We start from the raw sequence: 21,348 nt of genomic DNA, 5'->3' as shown, positions 1-21,348 counted from the left end.
TACAGTTAACTGCTGTTTCCAGGTTTCTTAACTTGTGCATGTGAAACTTGTTGGCATAAGAAGACAGATAAACTTCAGCGGCTTACAGAGGTTTTGTTGTATTAAAGCGTTTAAATAGGTTGTTGAAAAAGCAACTTACATGTCTTCTGAAACAAGAGTTTATAGGACAAACTTTCAAAGTGCATTGCAAGATAATAACTTTATAATTATGGTATGACTATCTCACCTTAAAAAAAGCTTACTAAAATGTAAGAGCCATTTTCAAGCATGTTTAAGACATTTCAAGGTAATGTCTTTTTGCTGCCATTTTTGGTGCATGAAAACCAAGAAGTGTGAATTAAAAATTATCCCTAGCTTCCTTCATTTTGTTTTAGGAATGTTTTAGGTAATAGGTTTTTTCAGAAGTAATTCAGCACCTCGAGATGTCTTTTTTCCCTTCCAACTATTGTGGCTTTTGTGATGAAAGGCATCTTACTTTATGTTGGTTTTATTCTTTCTCTTCATGCATGTAATCCTCAATTTGCTATACTGATTACAAGTTATATGGACTGTTCTGATAAATAATAAATACTTGCCCCGTGATTGGCATGGAAGTTATTCTGAGCATGGGTAGCCTTTACTCTGGAGTAATTGAAGCTTGGACTTTTATTTTCTGTTCAGTTTAGATTCTGTCACATTTATAAGTGCTGGGTCCAACTACTTTGCCATTAATTTGGTTATTCTGTAGGCCATATATTTATTTGCTGTCCTATTAAGTTTATATTGGCATTGCATTATGTAGGAGATTTCAAAGGCCTAAAGCTCAGTTTGATTTCATAAGATAATTGAATTTCTAATTGCTCTTTTTATCTCTAAAATTTTATTCCTTATCCTCACTTCTCAAGTCCACCCTTCTTCCAAGGCACAAAGTAGCAATTGAAAATGTCATCTTTGTATATTCTGGTGGTGTACTGTAGCTGTGTGCAGAACACTTCTTTTCTGCTTTTTGACTGTGATTCAAGAGAATTTATATGCTTCCAGCTGTTTATTTGGAGTCACAGGAGTAGGTGGATGAAGAAATGTACTTCAACACAAGTAATTCTGGGGAAGAAAACAAAGTCATTCCAGCAGTGGTTTCTGTTAGACATTAAGCTTTTAAGTGTTATCTTCTCTGTGTCTGTAAAAGCTTAACGCTTTCTCATGTTGAATTTTATTTCAGGACCCCTACAAATCTTTTGGCCTGCCATCCATTGGTAAACTATCTCAGTATCAGGAGCCATTGCAAGTGCCAAGTGTAAGTAACTTGGTTCTGGTGTTCATGGGTGCAGAGTGTCTCTTTTATAGATGAGGACTGTAAGTACTTGGCAACTTTGTAAATCAGGCTTTTTTTTCCATTTTCTTGCCAGGGGGAATGGGACAAGACATGAGAATACTTACTTGTGAAACCTGAAAAACTACTTAAAAATGTACACTTCCAAACTGGGCTTAAAATAGTCAAATTTGGTATAACAGGAAACCATTATATGTTGAAATACTTTGTTACATTCTATAACTTTCAGCTTCAGTTTTTCAGACACGTGATTTGAAAGTACAGTGAAATGTTGTGTCAACTCTTTAAGCACAGAGAACTGGGGAGACCAGTGAGAGACTGCCAGCGCTTTCCATTTAGCTTTGTGGACTTTAAGAGGAAATTTGTTACAATGATTATTACACGTTTCAGGATACAGCCTGAGTATATGGAAAAGCTGTTTAACAAACAGTGTTTTCTGCTATGTGTAAAGAACAAGGACACTGCCTTTCTGTAAAACCAAAGTAGTCTAAGTCAGAAGTGCACATATACATGACACTGTCAGTTAGTGGAATGATGAGGCTGTACCATCTGTGAATACGATTATTCAGTCTGATTGCTTGCAGGGAAAATATTGAAGGATTACAGGAGGAATCTCAAATGTGGAGATGTTATTGGATATATGATTTATTTCGCTTCTTAAATTGTTTTTGCCCGTGTACTTTCCGAAGGGACCTGACCCTTTCTGGTCTTTAAGGCTTCATGCTGTGTTCAAAGCCTGAAAGCAGAAAAAAAATCGTGAAGATCTAAAAGGCATTATATGATCTTAAAGAGGAGATGAGGGGAAAAGGTATCATTGGATGTATCTAAACTTTTGTTTTTAATGAAACAAAGAGTGTATTTAATAAGAATTTATAATGAATACTCCAGTGGTTGTTAGAAGTTTTCACCATGTTGTAATAGCTAACAGGATGTCAAACATTTTGCCCTTGCAAGTTTTTGCAATTTGCAATTTTCCAAACGTGAGACCTGTTGAAAGTACAAGTGATAATGGACAAACTATACCCCCTACAGTCTTTGTCCCACCAAATCTTTCTTCAATTAATGCTGCAGCAGGAGTTTTATGTAATAACATTTGCGCTTGTGAGCCATCCATAGAAAGAAAAAACAATTAAAATGCTTTAAATGTTCTGCTTACTGCTGTTATTTGCTTGTGTGAATGTTGCATGTCAGCTAAATGGACCACAGAATAGATAAAGTGATTGGGTGCAGGAGAGTGCACACTAAGCTTTGTCTATCATTATTGCTGGGAGCAATCAAATTGATGCCAGCAGGACAGTAGACGCGTTGACAGCTGTAATTATGTATCTCCATGGTGATCACTTTTGGCCTGTCATGGAGGCCCATGAGTCCCCTCCCTTGCAAGCATTTAATCAGATTGGGCTGTCACTTGTCAGGTAGACGGGGTGGGTTGGGAGTTGTGCTTAGGGGGAGAGGTGAATTGAAAATGAAGGGTGGGAGATGCCTGATTGCTTCACGTGGCCCATCGTGGTACCAAAGAAAGAAATTTTAATTACACTGGAGGCTTCAGAGCTATGGTTTGAGGAGCTCATATGGAGTGTCTAGGCTGTTCTATATACTTCTATTGTCCTATTAAAAATAGAACAGCTATTTTTATATAGACACTCATGGTTTGGTGTCTTAATACATGTTTTCTGCCACTGTGAAACTAATTTCTCTCCTGAGAATTTTGTGCTGCTAAGAACAAAATTAATATGACTAGAAAAGTTCAGCGTTACAGGCCCATTGTGTCATAGTCTTTGTTTTATGCATTTTAGATTTTAGAAATGTCAATAAGTTGGCTTAAAAGACTGTAGTGGAGAACTGTGTGTCACAGTGATTTCAGCTTACAAGCAGTGTATTGCTCAATGCATTTTCAATTTGTTTCCTCTGTGTCTGAAGTTAGGTGGTTAGTCTACCTGTGCCTGTTTGTCAGCTGCTCAAGCTGGTGGAACTGGTGTGCATGGCTATGTGAGGGGCTTTTTCTTAGCCACAGATGGGAATATCCTGGCTATATTTTTGTCATGTAGTCTGTAATTTCCTTAGAACATGGTACTTGTGAATACCTATTTTTTTCATCTTTGACAGTGAAGTTTAGATGGGTGGCCACAAACCCCTGTATCGTGATAGTGAGCATTCATGTTCAGTGCTCTTACACAACATAGCAAAGGTACTGCCATATCTGAAGAGCTCCAGCATTGCTCCTTGCCAGTATGATCAGCAGTCTGGACTTTTAATGACTCTTAACAGAAAGAAGACTTACACTCTGATACAGCAAAGTGTTGAGAAAGACTAGAGCCTGTATTTGTTGGCAAGTGGAGTTCAATGCACTAGCAGTTCATTGCAGGACTGTGACATAGATTGTGCTTTTTTTTTGCTCTTAAGCTTTTTTGTTTTTCCTTTTAATGTTGTCCTGGAGTCATGATACATAATGGTAGTTAGAACAGCAGTAAAAGTGTTTGGGCTGTAATACCAATGAGCTGTAAGGTCCAGTAGGGTCTTGAACTCTTGCTTTCTTTGGTATTTTAAATACTGAGTAAAAGAAAGGAAATATGTTATAGTGAGTAGCTGTCCGTTGAATTAGGGTTTCTTTTTCATCCAATATTCATTAAGTTCTGTCACACCATATAGTTTATAAAATCACCTACTGTTACCAGGCTCTGAAAATGTAAGCACAGAGGGAGAATTGAAGATGGTAAATGTATTTCTTTTCTGCTGCCATTTTTTTTAGTCATCTTGAGTTTCTTTTAAGAAAATTAAAGTTCCACAAAGGGGTCCAGATTTAAAGAGAGAAAAAAAAAAGGGAATTTAGCAGTAATTTTAAAGGAATTTTAAATTCTTACTGTAACTTTTTCAGTTTTTAGGATATTGTACTTAGGAAAAAGTGTAAATTTAAAGTAGCAAATGTAAATGTATAGTGGTATGTTTGCATGTTGCATATGAACAGAATCATAGAGCATGTAGTCAGTAGCCTCAGAAGCCTTACATTAGCATCTGACTAACCTGCTTACTGTGGATCTGAAGTATGCACCTTTCATGGGCTTTTTTCTTTGTCAAAATATGATATACATGTATAAATACATGCACATGTATGCATAAGTAGAGCATCCCTGAACACTTGTGTTGAATCACTTTATACGTGCTACTTTGGAGATAAAAGCCAAAGTATAATACAAATATATGCATGGAGTGTGTATGTCATACCTTCACATCTTATATATGTATTTATCAAGTGTTACAAAAGATGTCATGTGCAAGGGATTTATCTGGGACTGAGTAGGTAAATGAATTCCTTTTGATTTGAATGTGAGAACGTATGTATTGACCTTATACAGAGGCAGGTATCCTTGGAAGAAGAATGGTTTAGCAGTTATAAGAGAGCTGCTAAAGATGCTGCATGTTTTTCTGTAATCATGTGTATGAACTACCTTTTTATCAGTAGCTAATGTTAAATGTACCTGATATGAGTAGTGGGGGACCTAGTTAAGCATAGATAAAGCGCATTCAGATAAAATGTGATAAAAATGCTACAGAATGGCTACTGTCTTTATATGTGAGTAAATATAGTGTGCAGATAAATGTAAACACATAATAAATATGCAAATATATGAAAATGCAAATATATGATTTTTTTTTAATAAAAAGAATATAATGTCATAAAAACTAGTCAGACTGTTTCTTTCTGAAGAAAGTGAGTATACCTGCTAGGGTATCTTTTTATGTCATTTAGATAATAAAGTCATCATCATGCCCTCATGTGGATTCTGTAGACAAGAGGTTCTACATGTGGTCCCTTGATAATTGCCTAAATTAAAATATTAAAGGCCTAACAGCCGTTGCTTTGACCTTTTTCTGCCTTGCTGCAGACAGATGAGCTGCTGTTTATTACAAAGGTTCCTTCCCACAGGTGAAGATTTAAGTGAGATTCCAGTACCCTCTTTCCCACCTCCTTTACAATGCGGTATATCAGAACCCTGCTGTTTCAACAGCTTTGATTAGAGCCCTCCATCCTTATGATCCCCAGAATGCATTTATCATTCTCCAGATATTTTGATTAGTTTTTAAAAAATATTTCAGATTCCAGCACTTAAAAGCAGCAATTTAATAAATATTTATCCCCCTGAAGTTGCTCATTTGAAAAGTTTTATATGGCTAACCTCATTGCTACAGTGATGAAATCAAACTGAGAGATGAAAACAAGAATCAGCAATATACTACCTAACTTGTTGGCTGCTTAACAGCAATCAGCCTCTTCAAAAGAAATTTTTGAACTTGTGTTATTTTTTTCCATGAATATTGCAGAATCAGAGCTTTAATTGGGGCTGTGTCCTTACAAAGCAAAGCCATGGGAAAAGCTGTGTAAACATTAAAGCATCAGGGGAACAGCAGCATTAGAAAAAAACTGTTTTACAGTTGAGAGGGTGAGGCAGAGAAGGAAAGTGTTACAGACATGAAAACCACAGGATCAGTATTCCTATGGAGCTGATAAGCAGAGCTCCAAAGTTCCTGCTGAATGCTCCCTACTTGTATTTCTACTGGAGCTCTTGGAAGGGCTGTAGTAGAGCATGAGGGATGTGATTGCATATAGATGCAGCAAGGATGTGATTATAAGGGGCATCCTTCATGCCAGGTGTCAGTCAGAAATACAATTGCAATTGTATTTTATCACAGGCATTGAACTGGAATTGGATATGTTCAGAGTTGAAGTTCAGAGTGTTTAACACAACCTAAATTGTTAGATCAGATTTAATCTGTTTACTATACATTCTGGGAGAACAAAAGAGAATTTTGATTATCAAGTGTAGATTGCGGTTGTGTTTCTTTTAATGGAGAGGGTAACTTGCAAGTGTTTTCCCTGGTGGAAGAAAAAGCTCCCCTTCCCCCTCCAAGCTTCTGTGAAAACAAATAATTATTCTAGCTCTTCAAGGGGAAAAAAATGTGTGTGAGAAGCTTCATGGGTGCTACGTTTTAAGCCTGCCGGGTAGATTTGATCTTCATGTTGAAATATTTCTTTTCCAATATATAATTAATTTTCCTTATGTTTTGAAGGTACGTGTTGACAGTGGCGTACAACAAGGAAGCGATATTAGCATTTTTTATGATCCTATGATCTCAAAAGTGAGTTGATGATTATTTTTCAATACTCTACAGGTATGAAACACTAATTTTATAAATGGACTTTTAAATGAGGGAGAGTATATTAAAGGATTGGTAAATCAGTATTTTAAAGGTGCTAGGGATAACATACCTCAAGGGAATATGAAAGAAGTGAAGGAAGGTTGTGACTAGAGGAAATTTAGTGTCAGTTCAACATTTTATTTTCTTTTTTTAAATAATCTTTTGACACTGTAACTATCTGTCTTGCAGTTTCTGATTATTGAAAAGATTCTGATTTAAAGAGGAGCTATTACTTTCAGACTTGGGTGCTGCCCATCTCTCTTGTTTTAATGTAACCTATCCAGAATTAAAATGTCATTAATTCTGGCTTCCAGAAGTGTTGGGTAACCCCAGGCATAAATATAGGCTGGGTATAGAATGAATTGAGACCAGCCCTGAGGAGAAATACTTGGGGCTGTTTGCTAGAGGAGAAGTTCAGCATGACCTGGATATGTGTGCTTGCTGCCCAGAAACCCAGCCGTATGCTGGGCTGCATCAAAAGGAGCATGACCAGCAGGTTGATAGAGGTGATCCTGCCCCTCTACTCCACTCTCGTGAGACCCCGCCTGCAGTGCTGTGTTCGGCTCTGGGGCCCCCAGCACAAGAGGGACATGGACCTGTTGGAGTGAGTGCACAGGAGGGCCATGAAGATGATCAGAGGGTTGAAGCATCTCTGCTATAGGGGCAGGCTGAGAGAGCTGGGGCTGTTCAGCCTGGAGAAGGCTCTGGGGAGACCTTCTAGCAGCCTTCCAGTACCTTAAAGGGGGGCCTACAAGAAATCTGGACAGGGACTTTTTACAAGGGCAAGTAGTGATAGCACAGCAGAGAATGGCTTTAAGCTGAAAGGGGGTAGATTTAGATTAGCTACTTGAAAGAAATTGTTCAGAGAAGTTGTGGATGCGCCATCCCTGGCGGTATTTGAGGTCAGGCTGGATGGGACTTTGACCACCCTCATCTGGTGTAGGGCATCCCTACCCGTGGCAGGGGGGTTGGAAGTGGATGATCTTTAAAGTCCTTTCCAATCCAACTGATTCTATAATTCTATGAAAAAGAAGCAGTGAAAGAAATGGCTGATAATGTCTATTAGTACTAGTTATTATTAATCAGTAACATATTGGTAAAATCAAGATATGACATAGTCAGAGTTGTCAATACTGACACTTAAAAGCTGGTTGGTCACTATGAGTGAGGAGAATCAACTAGATATTGAACCTCTGCTCTAATTTTCTGTGTGCCTAAAGATAAAGAGAGAACTTGTTTAAATGCTCTCAAGTTTTATGAAGGAAAAATGATTTTCCTTCTTTCATTGAATGGGTTAAGAGACCTTACTTTTTTTTTCTTCATGTTTTAGAGTGCCTCTGAAACACGGATACAGTAATGTGCAAGAAATGGTTTTGTGACTGCAAGTTCTGCAAACCATTTTTATTTTAAATGCTATTCAAAATCTAGAGACAAACTCTCATTTCTGTGTAAATTAAATACTTTTTTCCCTTTTTTAGCTGATTACCTATGGCTCTAATAGAGCTGAAGCATTAAAAAGAATGGAAGAGGCTTTGGACAATTACGTAATTCGAGGTAACTATAGAAATTTGGGTTCCTAGTGTGATAGGCTGCCATCTATTTCAAGAAAACAGCTTGAAAATGTAGTAATTAGCAAATTGAGTAAAGTTCCCGCTTCTTAAGTGCAAATTAAACCAGGAAAAGCTTGTGTTAATTAAGCTGAGAAGATACATCACATCTAAAGAGACTTCATTTTTTTTTCCATCATTTTTACTTGAATATTATGAGATAAATATTTTAATTATTGCGTTAAACTCATAAAGGGTTTTCACAGAATGGTAGCATTCATTTATTATGTTGTAGAGGGGAAAAAAGGCCACTGCATTGTAAGGAATTTACAATTCTGAGAATAATTGCCATTTATAGCAGTTTAATACATTGATAGCGGACAAATAATATCACAATGCAGTTTTTGGTTATACAGAGGTATTTAAAAGATGTGTTGATGCAGTGCTTATGCTTTTATGGTGACATAGTTTATTGGTGGACTTGACAGTTTTAGATTAATGGTTAGATTTGATGATCTTAAAGGTCTTTTCCAACCTAAACAATTCTGATTATGTACATATGTTTTTCTTGCTTTGAACGTAACTGTTTAGGTTTGGGCAAATTCAGACACGGGCTAATGATCAGAATGTCGTTCAGCTCTTGCTGACTGACTGCCTAGGAGAAGCGGCTGTTCTTCCAGCCTTTCCAAGCAGCAAGGGTGAATCAGCTGTGACCATTTTAACTTCTTTTAAGTTTTAGAGAGGGAAGTCATGGTCTGTGTGGGTCAAATCTTTAGATCATCCTCTGTGTATTATGGAAAATAGGAAGGACAGCTCTGGATAGGAGAGGGAAAACCTGGATTTCTTAATTCTTTTCATGAAGGTGATTAAAGAAAGGAATGTAATGTAGCAAAAATCTTTATTTTACCTCTTAACTCTGGGGATGTTTTGAGGAGTTATTTTTTCCTTACTAGTTAGTATACTTGAAGAACCAGGGTAGGTGGGAATGCAACTGTTGGAGGATTTTCTTTGTTCTTTGTTTTTGTTTGCTGGACAGGTTGTTCCATGGTCTCAGATGGGAGAAAGACTTCGAACAGTTGCTTGATTCCTGCCTTGAATGGATGAGAGAAGGGACAGGAGAGACATCATATAGTAGACAATCATATGAGTGTCTCTGTAAAACTTGGTTTGGCTTTAGTGACGTCTGCTGAATTCTACAGATGCCATGTCAGACTTGAAAGTTTTGTTTAGGGGAAAATGAGCAACCCTCTGCCACAGTGTTGCTAGACAGGTGGTAGGATTAGCCACTGTAAATAACTTGCTAACTCTGAAGTGGATGTATACTGGTGGAACTCAAGCCATTAAACTACTGCAGTACAATGTGCTGCTATAAACCCCTGCTGTATAACAGCAGAGTAAATTTATATGAGAGGAATTTATATTGCTATAGGTAGACTGATGTGATGTAGGATTTGTTGGGGATTTTATTGTTTTTTTTTTTTAATGGAGACAATCTCTGGACTCAAAATGATGCTGGAAGGATTGTGTTTAATGAGAACAGTGGAATTATGTGTGGAGCATCATCTTTTATTTTGCATGCTATAATACGAGATGGAATCTGATCATTTGTTCTTAGGTGTTTTACACAGATGTGTATGGATCTAATAACAGTTAAACAGACCCATAAATACCTACCAGGTATATAACCCCTCACATCTGAAACCTAGTGAGTTGCAGTCTTGATTTTTTTACAGTTTTTTATTAGTTTGCATGTATGCATTTTAGTGTTCATAACTGATACATCTGCAGTACGTCTACCTGTTAAAAAGCTCTCCATCCATGAAAAGCATTAAAAGAGGTAACAAATGAACTACAGGAAGAAATACATTTTTCTTTTTTTAAAGTATTTCAGAGGACAATTTTTAATTTACCACATGTTTCAAAAGTAGTTCAATTTCCAGAACATATTTTTAGTTGTGGATGCCAGTGGTTTCCATTTGAAAATAAACAGGATTTTTTGTTTAGTTTTATACAGCCCATAGTTTCTTTTCAGGGTTTATTTCAAATGGAACATCCATGGATATTGATGTATCCCTTCTTTTGCCTAGTGTGAACAATACTTGATAGGGTTTTTTGTAGAAACTGTTCTATCTATAATGTTCTGAACTGCATTAATACATGTTAAAACTTCTCCTTGTTCAGAGGAATTGTCTCTATCCAAGTAAGCTTAACAGGTAATGAAGAAATGATATATTGATATCTAAATGAACAAAAATAATCAAATATCAGGAAAATCAAAGAAATTTAATGCAGTTTCTTCGTAAAAAAATTGTGTATATTTGCTTTAAAATGTTAGGCACTATGTAAAACAGTAAAACCACCTTGACCTTATGTGAAAGTGCATCACATGAGTCTTCTCTGTAACTGAGTTATCAGTAGTAAAAGATACAGAATAGTTTTTACCTAGTTTTGTAGTTATTTGTTTTTATATTTGAACAGTGAACCTGTACATAACTATTTAGAGATCACCATAGTGTTCCTGCCTAGTGTGCTCCATATTCCTATTTCTGAACACCGTTGTCCCCCTCCCCCCAGTTTCCACAGAAGCAGCTTTTTTATGTTTGCTTTGTGGTTTAGAGACAGCATGTTTTCCCCTGTAAAGAGCAAGTCTCTTCTGTGTTGCAAAGCATTTTAGCTAAGCAATACCAGTTGAATTCAGTGTGAATTGTACTAACAATATACAGTGTAAGAATTTAGATTTACGTTGCCAAGAATTGCAGCACTTCTGTAAACAAAAATGCTCCTTCACTCACATAGGGTGGGAATGGGATGGGGTGACTGGGTAACAGGTCAAGGACCATCTAATGGGTAGCTTAGGGACTGCTAATGGAAGATGGAGTCTTTCCCATCACTTCTGTGTCACCAGTTCAAAGCAGGCAAAAGTTGGTAAGGACTTTTAGTCGCTAATATTTTGATGGTTGCTTGCTGACCTGCATGAAATCAGTGGTCTTTATCCAGTTCCTAGAAGACAAATGTCCTCTTGGAACAAATGCCAGCATATAATGTCATTCATGGCAGTCCCAGCAGAGACTCCAGGGACTGAAGAGGCTCATGGACCCTCCAGGAGGTGAGTCATCCAGGCTAGGTTGAGGCATGCTGGCAGCATGAAGTGCAAGGACTTACTCTGCTGCTCCTTGTCTACTGGCTGTATGAGCTGACATTAGATTTCTGCTGCCGTGCCTTTAGGATATTCAAGAGCTACCCCATACCCTTTCAGCTCCATTCCACTTACAGGGTGTGTCCTCAGACTACTGTCTATTGAATTGTTTTGTAGGACCGGATAGAACCTAGCCTTGAATCTGTGATTCAGCTGTCCCTACTAATTAAATCTGCCTGACATCATCACAAAGGAAACTAAATTAATTAAAAAAAAACCAAAACCTGGTATTTGCAAAGAAAGCAGACTTATGCGAAATAGATTAAATAATATTTTAGGCAACCATTACTGCATCTTATAGTGCCTGTAGTAGCAGTAACTTAATTATAAATGCTGGGTAAATCCAGTTGTGATATTTGCATCAGTACTATGCTCTGGAAATACCTATTGCCTTAATCCCTTATTACAATTTGGTCTGATGACAACTTGCACACGCTTGAAATAAGAAATTCTACAATCTGTTTGTTGGTAGATGCCAAAAATGTGACTAACTGAAGACACATTCATTGTGGTCATGAGAATTAAATCTGCATCTTATTTCCTATGTAGTATCTCCACTGTTATTAATAGGAGCAGATAAAAGTCTAGGATAGTGCTTCTTTGAGTGGTGGGTTGAATTAAATGATCTCTTGAGGTCCTTTACAGTCTTAAATTATTCTGACAGCAACTGGCTCCTTCATTGAGAACTGATCTGAATTAAAAATCTCAGTCGAGACTTCTGAATGAGGAAAACTCTAGTTAGGTAACATTTTTATGCATGGGTCTTCCAGTGTAGTTTAGGGGTGATTAATGTTCAGGTCTAACCTAGATTTGTCTAAGCAGATACACATTCAGTTTTATCCAGTGGTTACTGGAGAATTTGTGAATCCGGAAAAGTTCAAGACTTTGGTCAAGCATAGAGACACTGTTACTCGCTGGGATGAGGCATGAATTATTTCCTGTGGGCATGCACTGTTGTCCATAGTTCATTTTTCTTTTGTTTTAGGCTACTTTTCTTCAGAAACTTAAGGTTTTGGGTTTTCTGTTTAGTTTGAACAACAGAAATAGGATATTGAAAGAACACCTTTCAGTTTGTCTACTTCATGTGTAAACATGACGTGGTGTGATTTTGTTTTTCTCAGTTTCTCTAAGATTTTAGCATGTATTTGTAATCTAATTTGTGCTGCTGGACAATCTGTTCACTTAAAGGCATGTATAAAACCTAATGTGAAGTTCTGGAAAGATATGTATGAAAATTATTTTTATTTAAGTAAAAGAAATGGACATACTTATGCAGCAAGTAGGACTTAGTATGAGTTCACCAGAGGTCTGATTGGGCAGATAGCTCATATCCTTGAGTGCAGAGATTCCTGTAATCTTTCCTTTGACCTCTGCTTTTTATCTTCCCTACTGATTCAAATATAAAGCAGTAACATGAAATTAACAGTCTTTGTGTAAAGTCATCTGTTCTCTGTTGAGATCCCACTTGTGTGGGGAGAGAGGAATGTAGTAGACTATTTGGGAGGAGGAAGAGTGGGAATAGGAGCATCTGAGGAAAGAGTAAGCAGGAGGTAGAGCAAGAAGGAGTAAAAATGATGTGGAAAGGAGGGAGCCACCAACTGCTGTGGTGAGAATCTTCCAGAATGAGGTGAAAGAGCAAGCATGGAATAGAAAACAAAAAAGTGATGAATAACTGGTGAATGTTTGAGGGAAAAGGGAATATAGAAATTAACAGTATGGATGGAGACCTGTCAGAAGAGTGGCAGCAGACCCTGTTGTCATGAGTTTTTGCAACTGTAAACACACTGATTCAAAGAAAAAACACTGCTGTGCTTAGTGTTGTGGAGAAGGCCTTGGCTTACCAAGAAAAAGCACCCAACAACAAACACACCTCCCCCTTCAATTTTAGTGCTTTATCATATATTTCAAAGAAATTAATTTTCAGGTATGAAGGTTTTCACAATAAACTTTAAATAAATCCCAAATTACTGAATGATTTTGTCTTTTATGTATTAATTTAGAAGATAATTCTCAGTGGCAGTGATACTTGTGTTACACTCCCTTGTGTTCTGATCCCATGCAGGTATGCAAGTGCACTCACTGATACTGTGAACAAAACAGTCTGTGTGTATATGCCAGTTTTCCTGCAAAGCGAGCATATAGTGTCCTTGTTCTTAAAAAAAGGCATGAAGCAGGCCTCGTTTTCCTGGTTGTGCTTTAAGAAAGTGCTGCAACAGGTCGTACAACTGAACTGTGGATTCTCCCTTTTGTGTTGCAGAAGTAACAGGGCCTGGGAGTTGTGTGAGACTCTTTGTGTTCTCTGATCCTTTGCAACAGGGACCAACAGGTTCCCAAGTGTGTCAGTGTGGAAACTGAAACTGGAGAAGGGGAAGCAACAAATTTGGTTCCAAACCACTAGAAGGGACCATTGCAGGATGCTTGGTAACACCGGCTTGGAGCACAGATGCTGGCATGAGGGAGGAATCTCCTCCTGTTTCTCCTCATCTTCTTTACTTAAGCGAGTCACAGGGCAGGGAGTCGGAATGGCAGCTTGTCAGTGGAACATTATTGGTGTATGGTTTAGAAAGGGTTGTGGACTACTGTGCTATGGAGGGGAAAGAGAGAAGGGCAATTGAAGATCAGGTAAAAGATGAAGGCAACGTTATTGGTGCAGGAGAGGGGAAATAAGGTACATGGGTTGGTTTTTTTTTGTCAGAGGAGTGGGTTTTTTTTAATTTATTTTTTAATTAAGGGAGTTGTGGCCGTTGAGGAGACATTGAAAGACAAGTGCTGTTATTTCTAGTTATGCCTCTTAGATATAATGTTGTCGTGGTGTTCTGTTCCCCTTCATTAGAGTAAAGGGGTAGCTCAGGAGAGAGTGGTGACAGGATGGCCATCCATTTTCTTTCACTTGTTCTTGGCAAAACCTGCTTAACTTCTGCTTCCAATTATTCTGCTGATTCACATATTCTTACGTGTTTGAATAATGGGCTGCTTAATCTTATTGAGAGGTTCAGAAGTATAGGCAGTACAAAATGTAGTTTCAGTTTGAATTAGTGATTTTTTTCAGTAGGATGCTACCATATATTATCTGTTTCACCACAAACATTTCTCTTTCCCACTTTATTCTGGTCAATGAGTTCTATAAGTTCCTAACTTAAATATCTAAAAGAATTAGTGTTTTAATTGAAATACATGTTCAGCTCTGAAGGTCAGGGGTGTACTGATCCCTTTAGAACTTTATGTGGATGTTTGTGTTTAAAATCACAAAGCTAAAAAAGCCTTTTTTCTTGTTTTGGGGATGGGACTTTGTATGCAGATAGCCTGTTCTGGAAGGAATTGAAGTAAGACACAAGCTTTGAAAGACAAACGTTGAGGATTTTAGGGAATATTCTGCCAACTTTTGGAATTGCAAACATAGATGGTAGCTGGGTAGTAATCATGGACCTTGAAAAGTTCACGTGTTAAAAATGGTGGTTTTATGGTTTGTGCAAATCTATGATGAAGTTCTGGTTTTAAGTGGGGAGTTATATAATCAGTGTCTCATAATACTCAGTGCAGAGCTTGGTTAATATTTTTATGGTTTTGGTTAGATGGGATGCCTCCTAAACTTCATAACATTTATTCTTATTCAGCATTTAAGTTAATTGGTGATAATTTAGCTTTGCTGTTTTTTAAGAAGAGAAGCCTCTAGTACTGTACTCTACGTGTTGTTTTTGCAATCAGTAAGAACACAGATAAAGTTCTTTCTATTCCACTTAGCACAATTTGAAATTATCAGCAAGTTAAGTCTGTTCAGCTTCTTATCTACAGAGAGGCATGTAGGACTCCAATTAAGTTTACATGGATAAATGCAGATTTGTGTTTGCAGATGTCAAGATGACAGAAGCTTAATACTGTAAAAAGGCTAATCAACACTGAATATGTTTAGTGTCAGTAAATATCTATAGTGAAAACATTGCCTATGGTTTTATGCCTTGGCATTCTAAGTTCTGATTTTTAGTGAGTAAAAATGTGGTGTGGTATTCTGTTCACAAAGCCTGCAGTAAAACTTTTGTTTTATATAAGCTTAATTTCATTGTCCTTTTTTTCTTTGGGTTTTCTTGGGAAGACAGGATAGGAATTAGGCTACAGTTTGTAAGTTAATGAAAGATCTGGTGTATTTAACAAGGTTTTAAGGCAGATCTAATACAGAGAATAAGGAAGGGAAGGAGGCAAGATAGAGGCAGGCAGTGCGGGGAGTACTTTATTTTTATTTATTTTAGTGGTTATTGATCAGTTCTGGTGAAAAAAGTGATTGCTTAATGTGCATATATATTCATTAGGCAATAACCACACAATTTAACTGTAAAATTAATTAAACCTCAGGAATACATGTTTGTTATATATAAATGATACAAATATATACATTTTTACATTTCATTAGATATTCAGAAGTCAAATGCTAATCTGCTGTCTATTACAAATACATTCTGGAAAATAGTGTGTAAAAATTGTAATCTAGGAAGAATATCTTAAATTTAGCTTCTACTGATGTAATATTGTGTGAAAAATATAGCCAAGTGAAATGAAAAAATAAGAGTACAAAAAACATTGATTATCATTTTCTATTGTATTTTGACTTGGAGGAAAGAAGAATGTAACTGTAGTTCTGCATCAGTCTTAACAGTGTAAAAAAGTGGTGCTGAAGTGAAATTTTGTTTTCTAGAGGGGAAATAAATTGATGTAGTTTAGGATTTTGTTTGTTTGTTGGAAATGTCATGGCTGGTCAGGTTAACAAATGTGATTTTGTTCCTGGCAGGCTGCAGACCTGATCAAGAAAAAGAAAAATTCCCAGAAAACCACTGCAACATAAATACAATATACTTCAGTTTAGTGTCTAACTTTGCATGAAATAAGCACTGCCTGTTAGCCTCTGTTTGATCCTGTGAGAGTGCGGGGCTAATGTCTGGCCAGTGTTTTGGAAGCAGCAGGTAGTCAGGAGCAAGCTGCTCTAGGGGTCCATATTTCTGTAGCCTCGCAGTTGCTCACACACAGATGGAGACCTTATGAACTTTGACAGAGGTCACGCTAAATTGCAAATCTAAAACTTCTAGGCTTCTGAAGGATTACACTGGTACTTTTTTCTTTTAAAGCCACATGATTTGGAACATCACTAAATGTATCAGCTCAGTTTTGAGAAGCGCATCAACCACACAGTCATTGCTCAAGTAAGGCTCATGGGGACTGATAAAGGTAGCCTTTCATGGCTATTTTAAAAGGAAACTTGTGTATTAAGTTTTTAATTTGCATATGTAAAATACACATTTTACTGCTTCCCAAACACGTAGGCTTGTCTGCTCTATTGAACTTGTTAAAGGAATTCTTGAGCTTAAAATATTTCCAAAGCCTCTGATTTTTCTGATGCAGGAATTAGAAATAATTAAGACACTCATAGTACTTTTTTGATTTCAGGTCTTTTGGGGCAGTCAGTTGAGACACCAAGCTCTGTCATCTGTCATCAGCCATCATCTCACTAGGGATCTTATAGCAGTTTAGGAAAGAAAAACATGAGATGATCTGGTTACACATTGTAGTGTGTTTAAATCCTGGATTCAAAGTTGGGGAGCACTGAGGGACTCCTCTTTGTCTTCTCATCATAGTCCTGAAGCTATAAATCTATTCAAATAGATTCAAATTACTATTGAAATGGGAAATTTTGGGGTGATTTTGTAGCAGCAAAAGAAAGACTTCATTTTTTCCAAGTTTTAGTCATTAGCAGAAGATTTTTTAGAAATGTTTTGTTTACTGCAGATGCAATATGAGTTTCATTCAGTGTTTATTAAATCAGGCTGTCTGAATGACTAGGTCACAGGCAGAAAGGAGGCTGATCCTCTTTTAATCAAATGGTCAGATTTTTATCTTGTCATTATTGATCTGGTTGTGTAATGTCCTGTTTAATGGCTCATGAACTAGTCTTTAAAGCTATGACTTCATGATTCAATGAGACTGAGTCTGACTCCGTTCTGAAAGTGGTTTCCGTGACGGCCACACAGAGAGCTTGAAAATTCACACCAGCAGCATACCATAGGGGAAAAAAGCTTTGAAACTGTGTTTGAACTGGTCTGCGTATAAAATAACAAGAATGCTACTCATGCTTCTAAACTGGAAAAAACACAAAGGGAAAAGAAGTAGAGTGCAAAAGAATCTCCTTCGGTAGCTACAGCAGTTTGCAGTCACCGTACTGCTAGTGTCTTTGCTTTGCTGAGGTCTTGATAGGAGGAAAAGTCCAAATAGCTTAATTTATAGTTGAGAGACCTGAGTTTCAATGTATTCTAACTCATGTTATTTTAAACTAGAGCTGTTAGAGAAAAATGTGAAAATAACTGAATTATGCCATCACTGTTTTAAATTATAATAACTTGTAATTAAACATATCTAAAGTTGAATTTAGAATCTTGTGCTTTTAAAGAGATACAGATGCTCAGACAAATTTTTACAAGATAAACTAATTTGTGATGTGCTCTGCATTGGTATGCACCTAACACCCAACTTCAGGTGACCTTGCAAACGCAGTGTGATTTGCAGTTGCCTAAGAGAAAAGAATGTGAATTCTTTTGTATTTCCTGAGGGGTGAGAATGTGCATGCTGCACCACTGAGGCTGGATAAGCCCTTTCCTATAGCAGCTTCTTCATTTATCCATACCTGTAATGGATGCAACAGCTGCAGCCAGTGCTTACAGTTTATGCTCCTGAGTTTCACATTTATTTCAGCTTCTCTTATGAAATATTAATGTTTACAAGGCAGTGTTATTCTGTGTAGTCTTATTTGGATTAAACTGTCATGGCTCTTCAAATTTTCTCTTACAATCTCACAAATTGAGAATTCAGTAAGGATGGTGTTTTTTTCTTACCTGCATAATCTGAAACTTTTATTTCAAGAGGTGAGCTGTGTGCTCTTCTCAAAATAGAAGGTATCTTATCTTTGAAAATTGTTTGGATTTGGGATGTTTTTCTCAGGGATTTTTTTTGTACCTCCTTTCCTCTCCCACCTCATATGAAGACTTCTTTGTACTTAGTATTTCAGTGAAATTGCTTCTAATGACCATCATATTTAGTGCTAAACTGCAAAGTGCAGTTTAGCATTAAGTTACTAACTTAGTTACACAGCCCTGTTAAATTCAGAGAAAAGTAAAGCTTGAAGGATTTCAGAAAGACATCTTGTCCCACTGAACTAAGGTATACCAACTATATCTGCTGCCTGACAGATATTTCTTTAACCTGTTTCTAAACATTTTCACTGACTCCAGAATCTTTCTGTAGGCCATTTTTTTTCCACTGTTATCTACCCTGACTACATTATCTTGTGCTGACATCTACTCCTGATTGTTTTTTTTCCAGTCTGTGCTGGAAATGGGGTATGGTTTATTTCTTTCCTTTATGAAAAAAAAAATTTTTTTTACTCATCTCTGAGGAAGGGGCCGAAGAGTTACTGTTTTTGTGTGCAAGTACCAGACTGACCCTGGCAGCATCCTTTGAGCTGTGTAGCTTTAGATTGTGTTTGTTAGAAGTTGTCTTTCTTCGTTCATACAAAAGAGCAGGGGAAAAGAAGGGAAAGAAAAAATATAGAAAGAAAGAAATAAAAAGGTAAAGAGGAGACAGGCTAAGACATTCAATGAAAGAAAATTCAGAAAAAATAATAATAAAATGTTCAAAGAAATTAAAGTACAAAGGTGGCTATAAAAACTCTTAATATTTTAATTAAAGAAATATTTTTTGGGTGGAAGAAGCTATATGCTTAGCAAGGTCAAGGAATGGTAATAAAGAGGGAACAGGGCATTCAACAAAATAATTGGCCATGTGAGGTTGGGTAAGTTACATATGGAGCAGTCAATAGATTGTTTTCTAAGTTTCACAGGTGTTTCGTACGACTTACAAATGATAAAAATGCTATAAAAATATATGTGTTAAACTTCTTCCTGTCTTTTGTTACTGTGACTGAGGTGTAACATGGTGCGTATCTTCCACGGGAGTGTGTGCATTTAAGGTAGCAGGATAACAAGGTGAGCCAGGGTTTATTGCAGTTGACTAACCTGTTATTTCAAGATGACTGGTCTTGCCAACATCTGCTGAGCCTGAACCAAAAGTTTCTTGGTTGTGCTTACTGATTTAACTAGATATTTGAATTAGGCTTGGTGAGGTGAAAATTTGGAACATCTACTTCTTAATTAAACCAAGTGTTTAAGGAGAGCATCTTGGGGCAGGAGTGGAATGAAACTGGTAAATTTGCATTGATTACGTCAGTACCATGGTCTCTAAGCTGTGAACAAATATTTATTCCACAGAGATAAGAGCTCATATTTTTAGAACTACTGTTAATTTGTAATTCACATGTTTACTTGATTTTGTATTGACATTTTTTCCTGTTTTCAGGTGTAGCTCACAATATTTCTTTGCTGCGAGAAGTGATCATCCATCCGCGCTTTATTCAAGGAGAAATCAGCACTAAATTTCTTCCTGAAGTCTATCCTGATGGTTTTAAAGGTTTGTTGCATTTGGGAAAGTTTCTTTTTTTCTCTTGAGTGGTGGTGTTTCTGATTATTATTCCTTTATATTTGTAGACTGACATGTTCCCCAGTCAGTCCTCCCTTCCCTCCCCCTCCCCAAAATGTATCTATTAGATGTATGCAATTAAGAGTTCTTAAATAACGCACAGTATAATTGACACAGTTACTTTTTTGCCTACTTTACAGAAGGCAAAATACATACTTCTAGTGACAAAATAGTAAATGAAGTACATCCAAAATCAAGAAAAAACATTTGTAGGTGACATGAAATATGTAAAATAAACATCAATTCAACTGTACCATGCTACCGTGCTTCTTTACAGACAGTGCTTCTACTGTTAACTGAAGATTAGGTTTTTCTTTAGTCAGTACTGTTGCTTCTCCTGTGAGTTTGTGCAGCATCTTTAGAGTCACCTTTTGGCAGCCATTGTATTCGCATTGTGTGGAGGATATGGCGTTTTATCAGAGTATTTCAGCAACCTGGTCTTAATACTCATGCACAGTAATGGGAATCACCTTGAAATTACTAGCTCATACACTAGGTTAACATAAATACAAATGCAAATGTTTCTTGGCAACATCCCAAACAACTAAATTTCAAAACTATATAACAGTCAGAAGAGAAATATAAGTAAATAAATAGATTGGTTTCCTTTCACAAGGATCACATTTTAAAAGGTTGTCTTCAGCCAATCTGCTGTAGATGCTTTCTTGACCTGTGTGGTGTGAGACTCAGTCCTTCCATACAAGCCTCACACCTCAGCTGGCATTCATCAGGCAGAACCTCTTCCTTATTAAAAAAAAAGGCAAAACAGACAGACAATGCTTATAGCTCATCATTCATGGGTCCTTTATAAATCCCATGGAGATTCCTTTCTCCCCTGTTCATCATTAATCCAGTGTGGCAGAATCCTCATCCTGCTTTGGAAACAGACAGCACTGCCAGATTGGCAGTCACTGGACATGACTGGCACCTTGCCAAATTCTAGTCTCATTAAGGAGCAGAACAGATTTTTCTTACCTCAGGACTCAGTGTGTGAGTTTGTGGGTGAATATTCTTTGCACCAGAGCTACTTTATTTCATGATGTAATTGGCAACTCTGTGATACAGTCCTACATGGGGGATTAATGCATCCAGCTTGTTATTAGCTCCTGACTGAGAGCACAACAACAGGATTTAGTCACCTTGAGTGGCAGTAGGCTTGTGGTGGTTGAAGCTCAAATGTTCCTTTGCCATTTTGGCTAAGGTGTATTTAACTAATCTTTAGGTAACTCAGCTGGCTTGCATTCCAGCATAGACTTGAGGGTACAGTGGTCTGCTCTGAAGGTTCAGTCCTGCTGGTTAGCTGATATTTTTCCCTTCTCTGATACTTTAATACAGAATCCTGTGTCCTCTCTGTTCGATGGTCCTGGGACTTTCCAGTCCTTTTTCTGAGTGAATTCAGTTCCCTAAACTGTCATAAACTTGCATTTTTTTTAAACTGTTGCTGCTTTTGTTGGAGTAATTTTTTGAGAGTTCTTGGGTTGACTCAGCTCATGAAGGAATCTGGTAAACTTCAGCAGAGTGGGAGGCTA

At 37.2% G+C, this 21,348-nt stretch overlaps 1 protein-coding gene across 4 annotated transcripts in view; it reads left to right on the top strand.

Moving 5' to 3' along the window:
* Positions 1–21,348, top strand: part of PCCA (propionyl-CoA carboxylase subunit alpha) — a 275,758-nt gene that overhangs the window by 114,356 nt on the left and 140,054 nt on the right. For all 4 annotated transcript variants that reach the window (XM_061349292.1, XM_061349291.1, XM_061349290.1 and 1 more), the window contains 4 exons: positions 1,199–1,273; positions 6,377–6,445; positions 7,984–8,059; positions 19,640–19,750. In XM_061349292.1, coding sequence (XP_061205276.1) covers positions 1,199–1,273; positions 6,377–6,445; positions 7,984–8,059; positions 19,640–19,750 — 331 coding nt within the window. The remainder of the gene's footprint in view (positions 1–1,198; positions 1,274–6,376; positions 6,446–7,983; positions 8,060–19,639; positions 19,751–21,348) is intronic.

The sequence above is a fragment of the Neopsephotus bourkii genome, unplaced genomic scaffold, assembly GCF_033783945.1.
Source record: "Neopsephotus bourkii isolate Nb327-2 ecotype Australia unplaced genomic scaffold, CSIRO-AGI_Nbou_v1 NB_398, whole genome shotgun sequence".
Lineage (NCBI taxonomy): Eukaryota > Metazoa > Chordata > Aves > Psittaciformes > Psittacidae > Neopsephotus > Neopsephotus bourkii.
The sequence above is the reverse complement of the archived record's forward strand: the minus strand, read 5'-3'. Positions and strand labels throughout refer to the sequence as shown.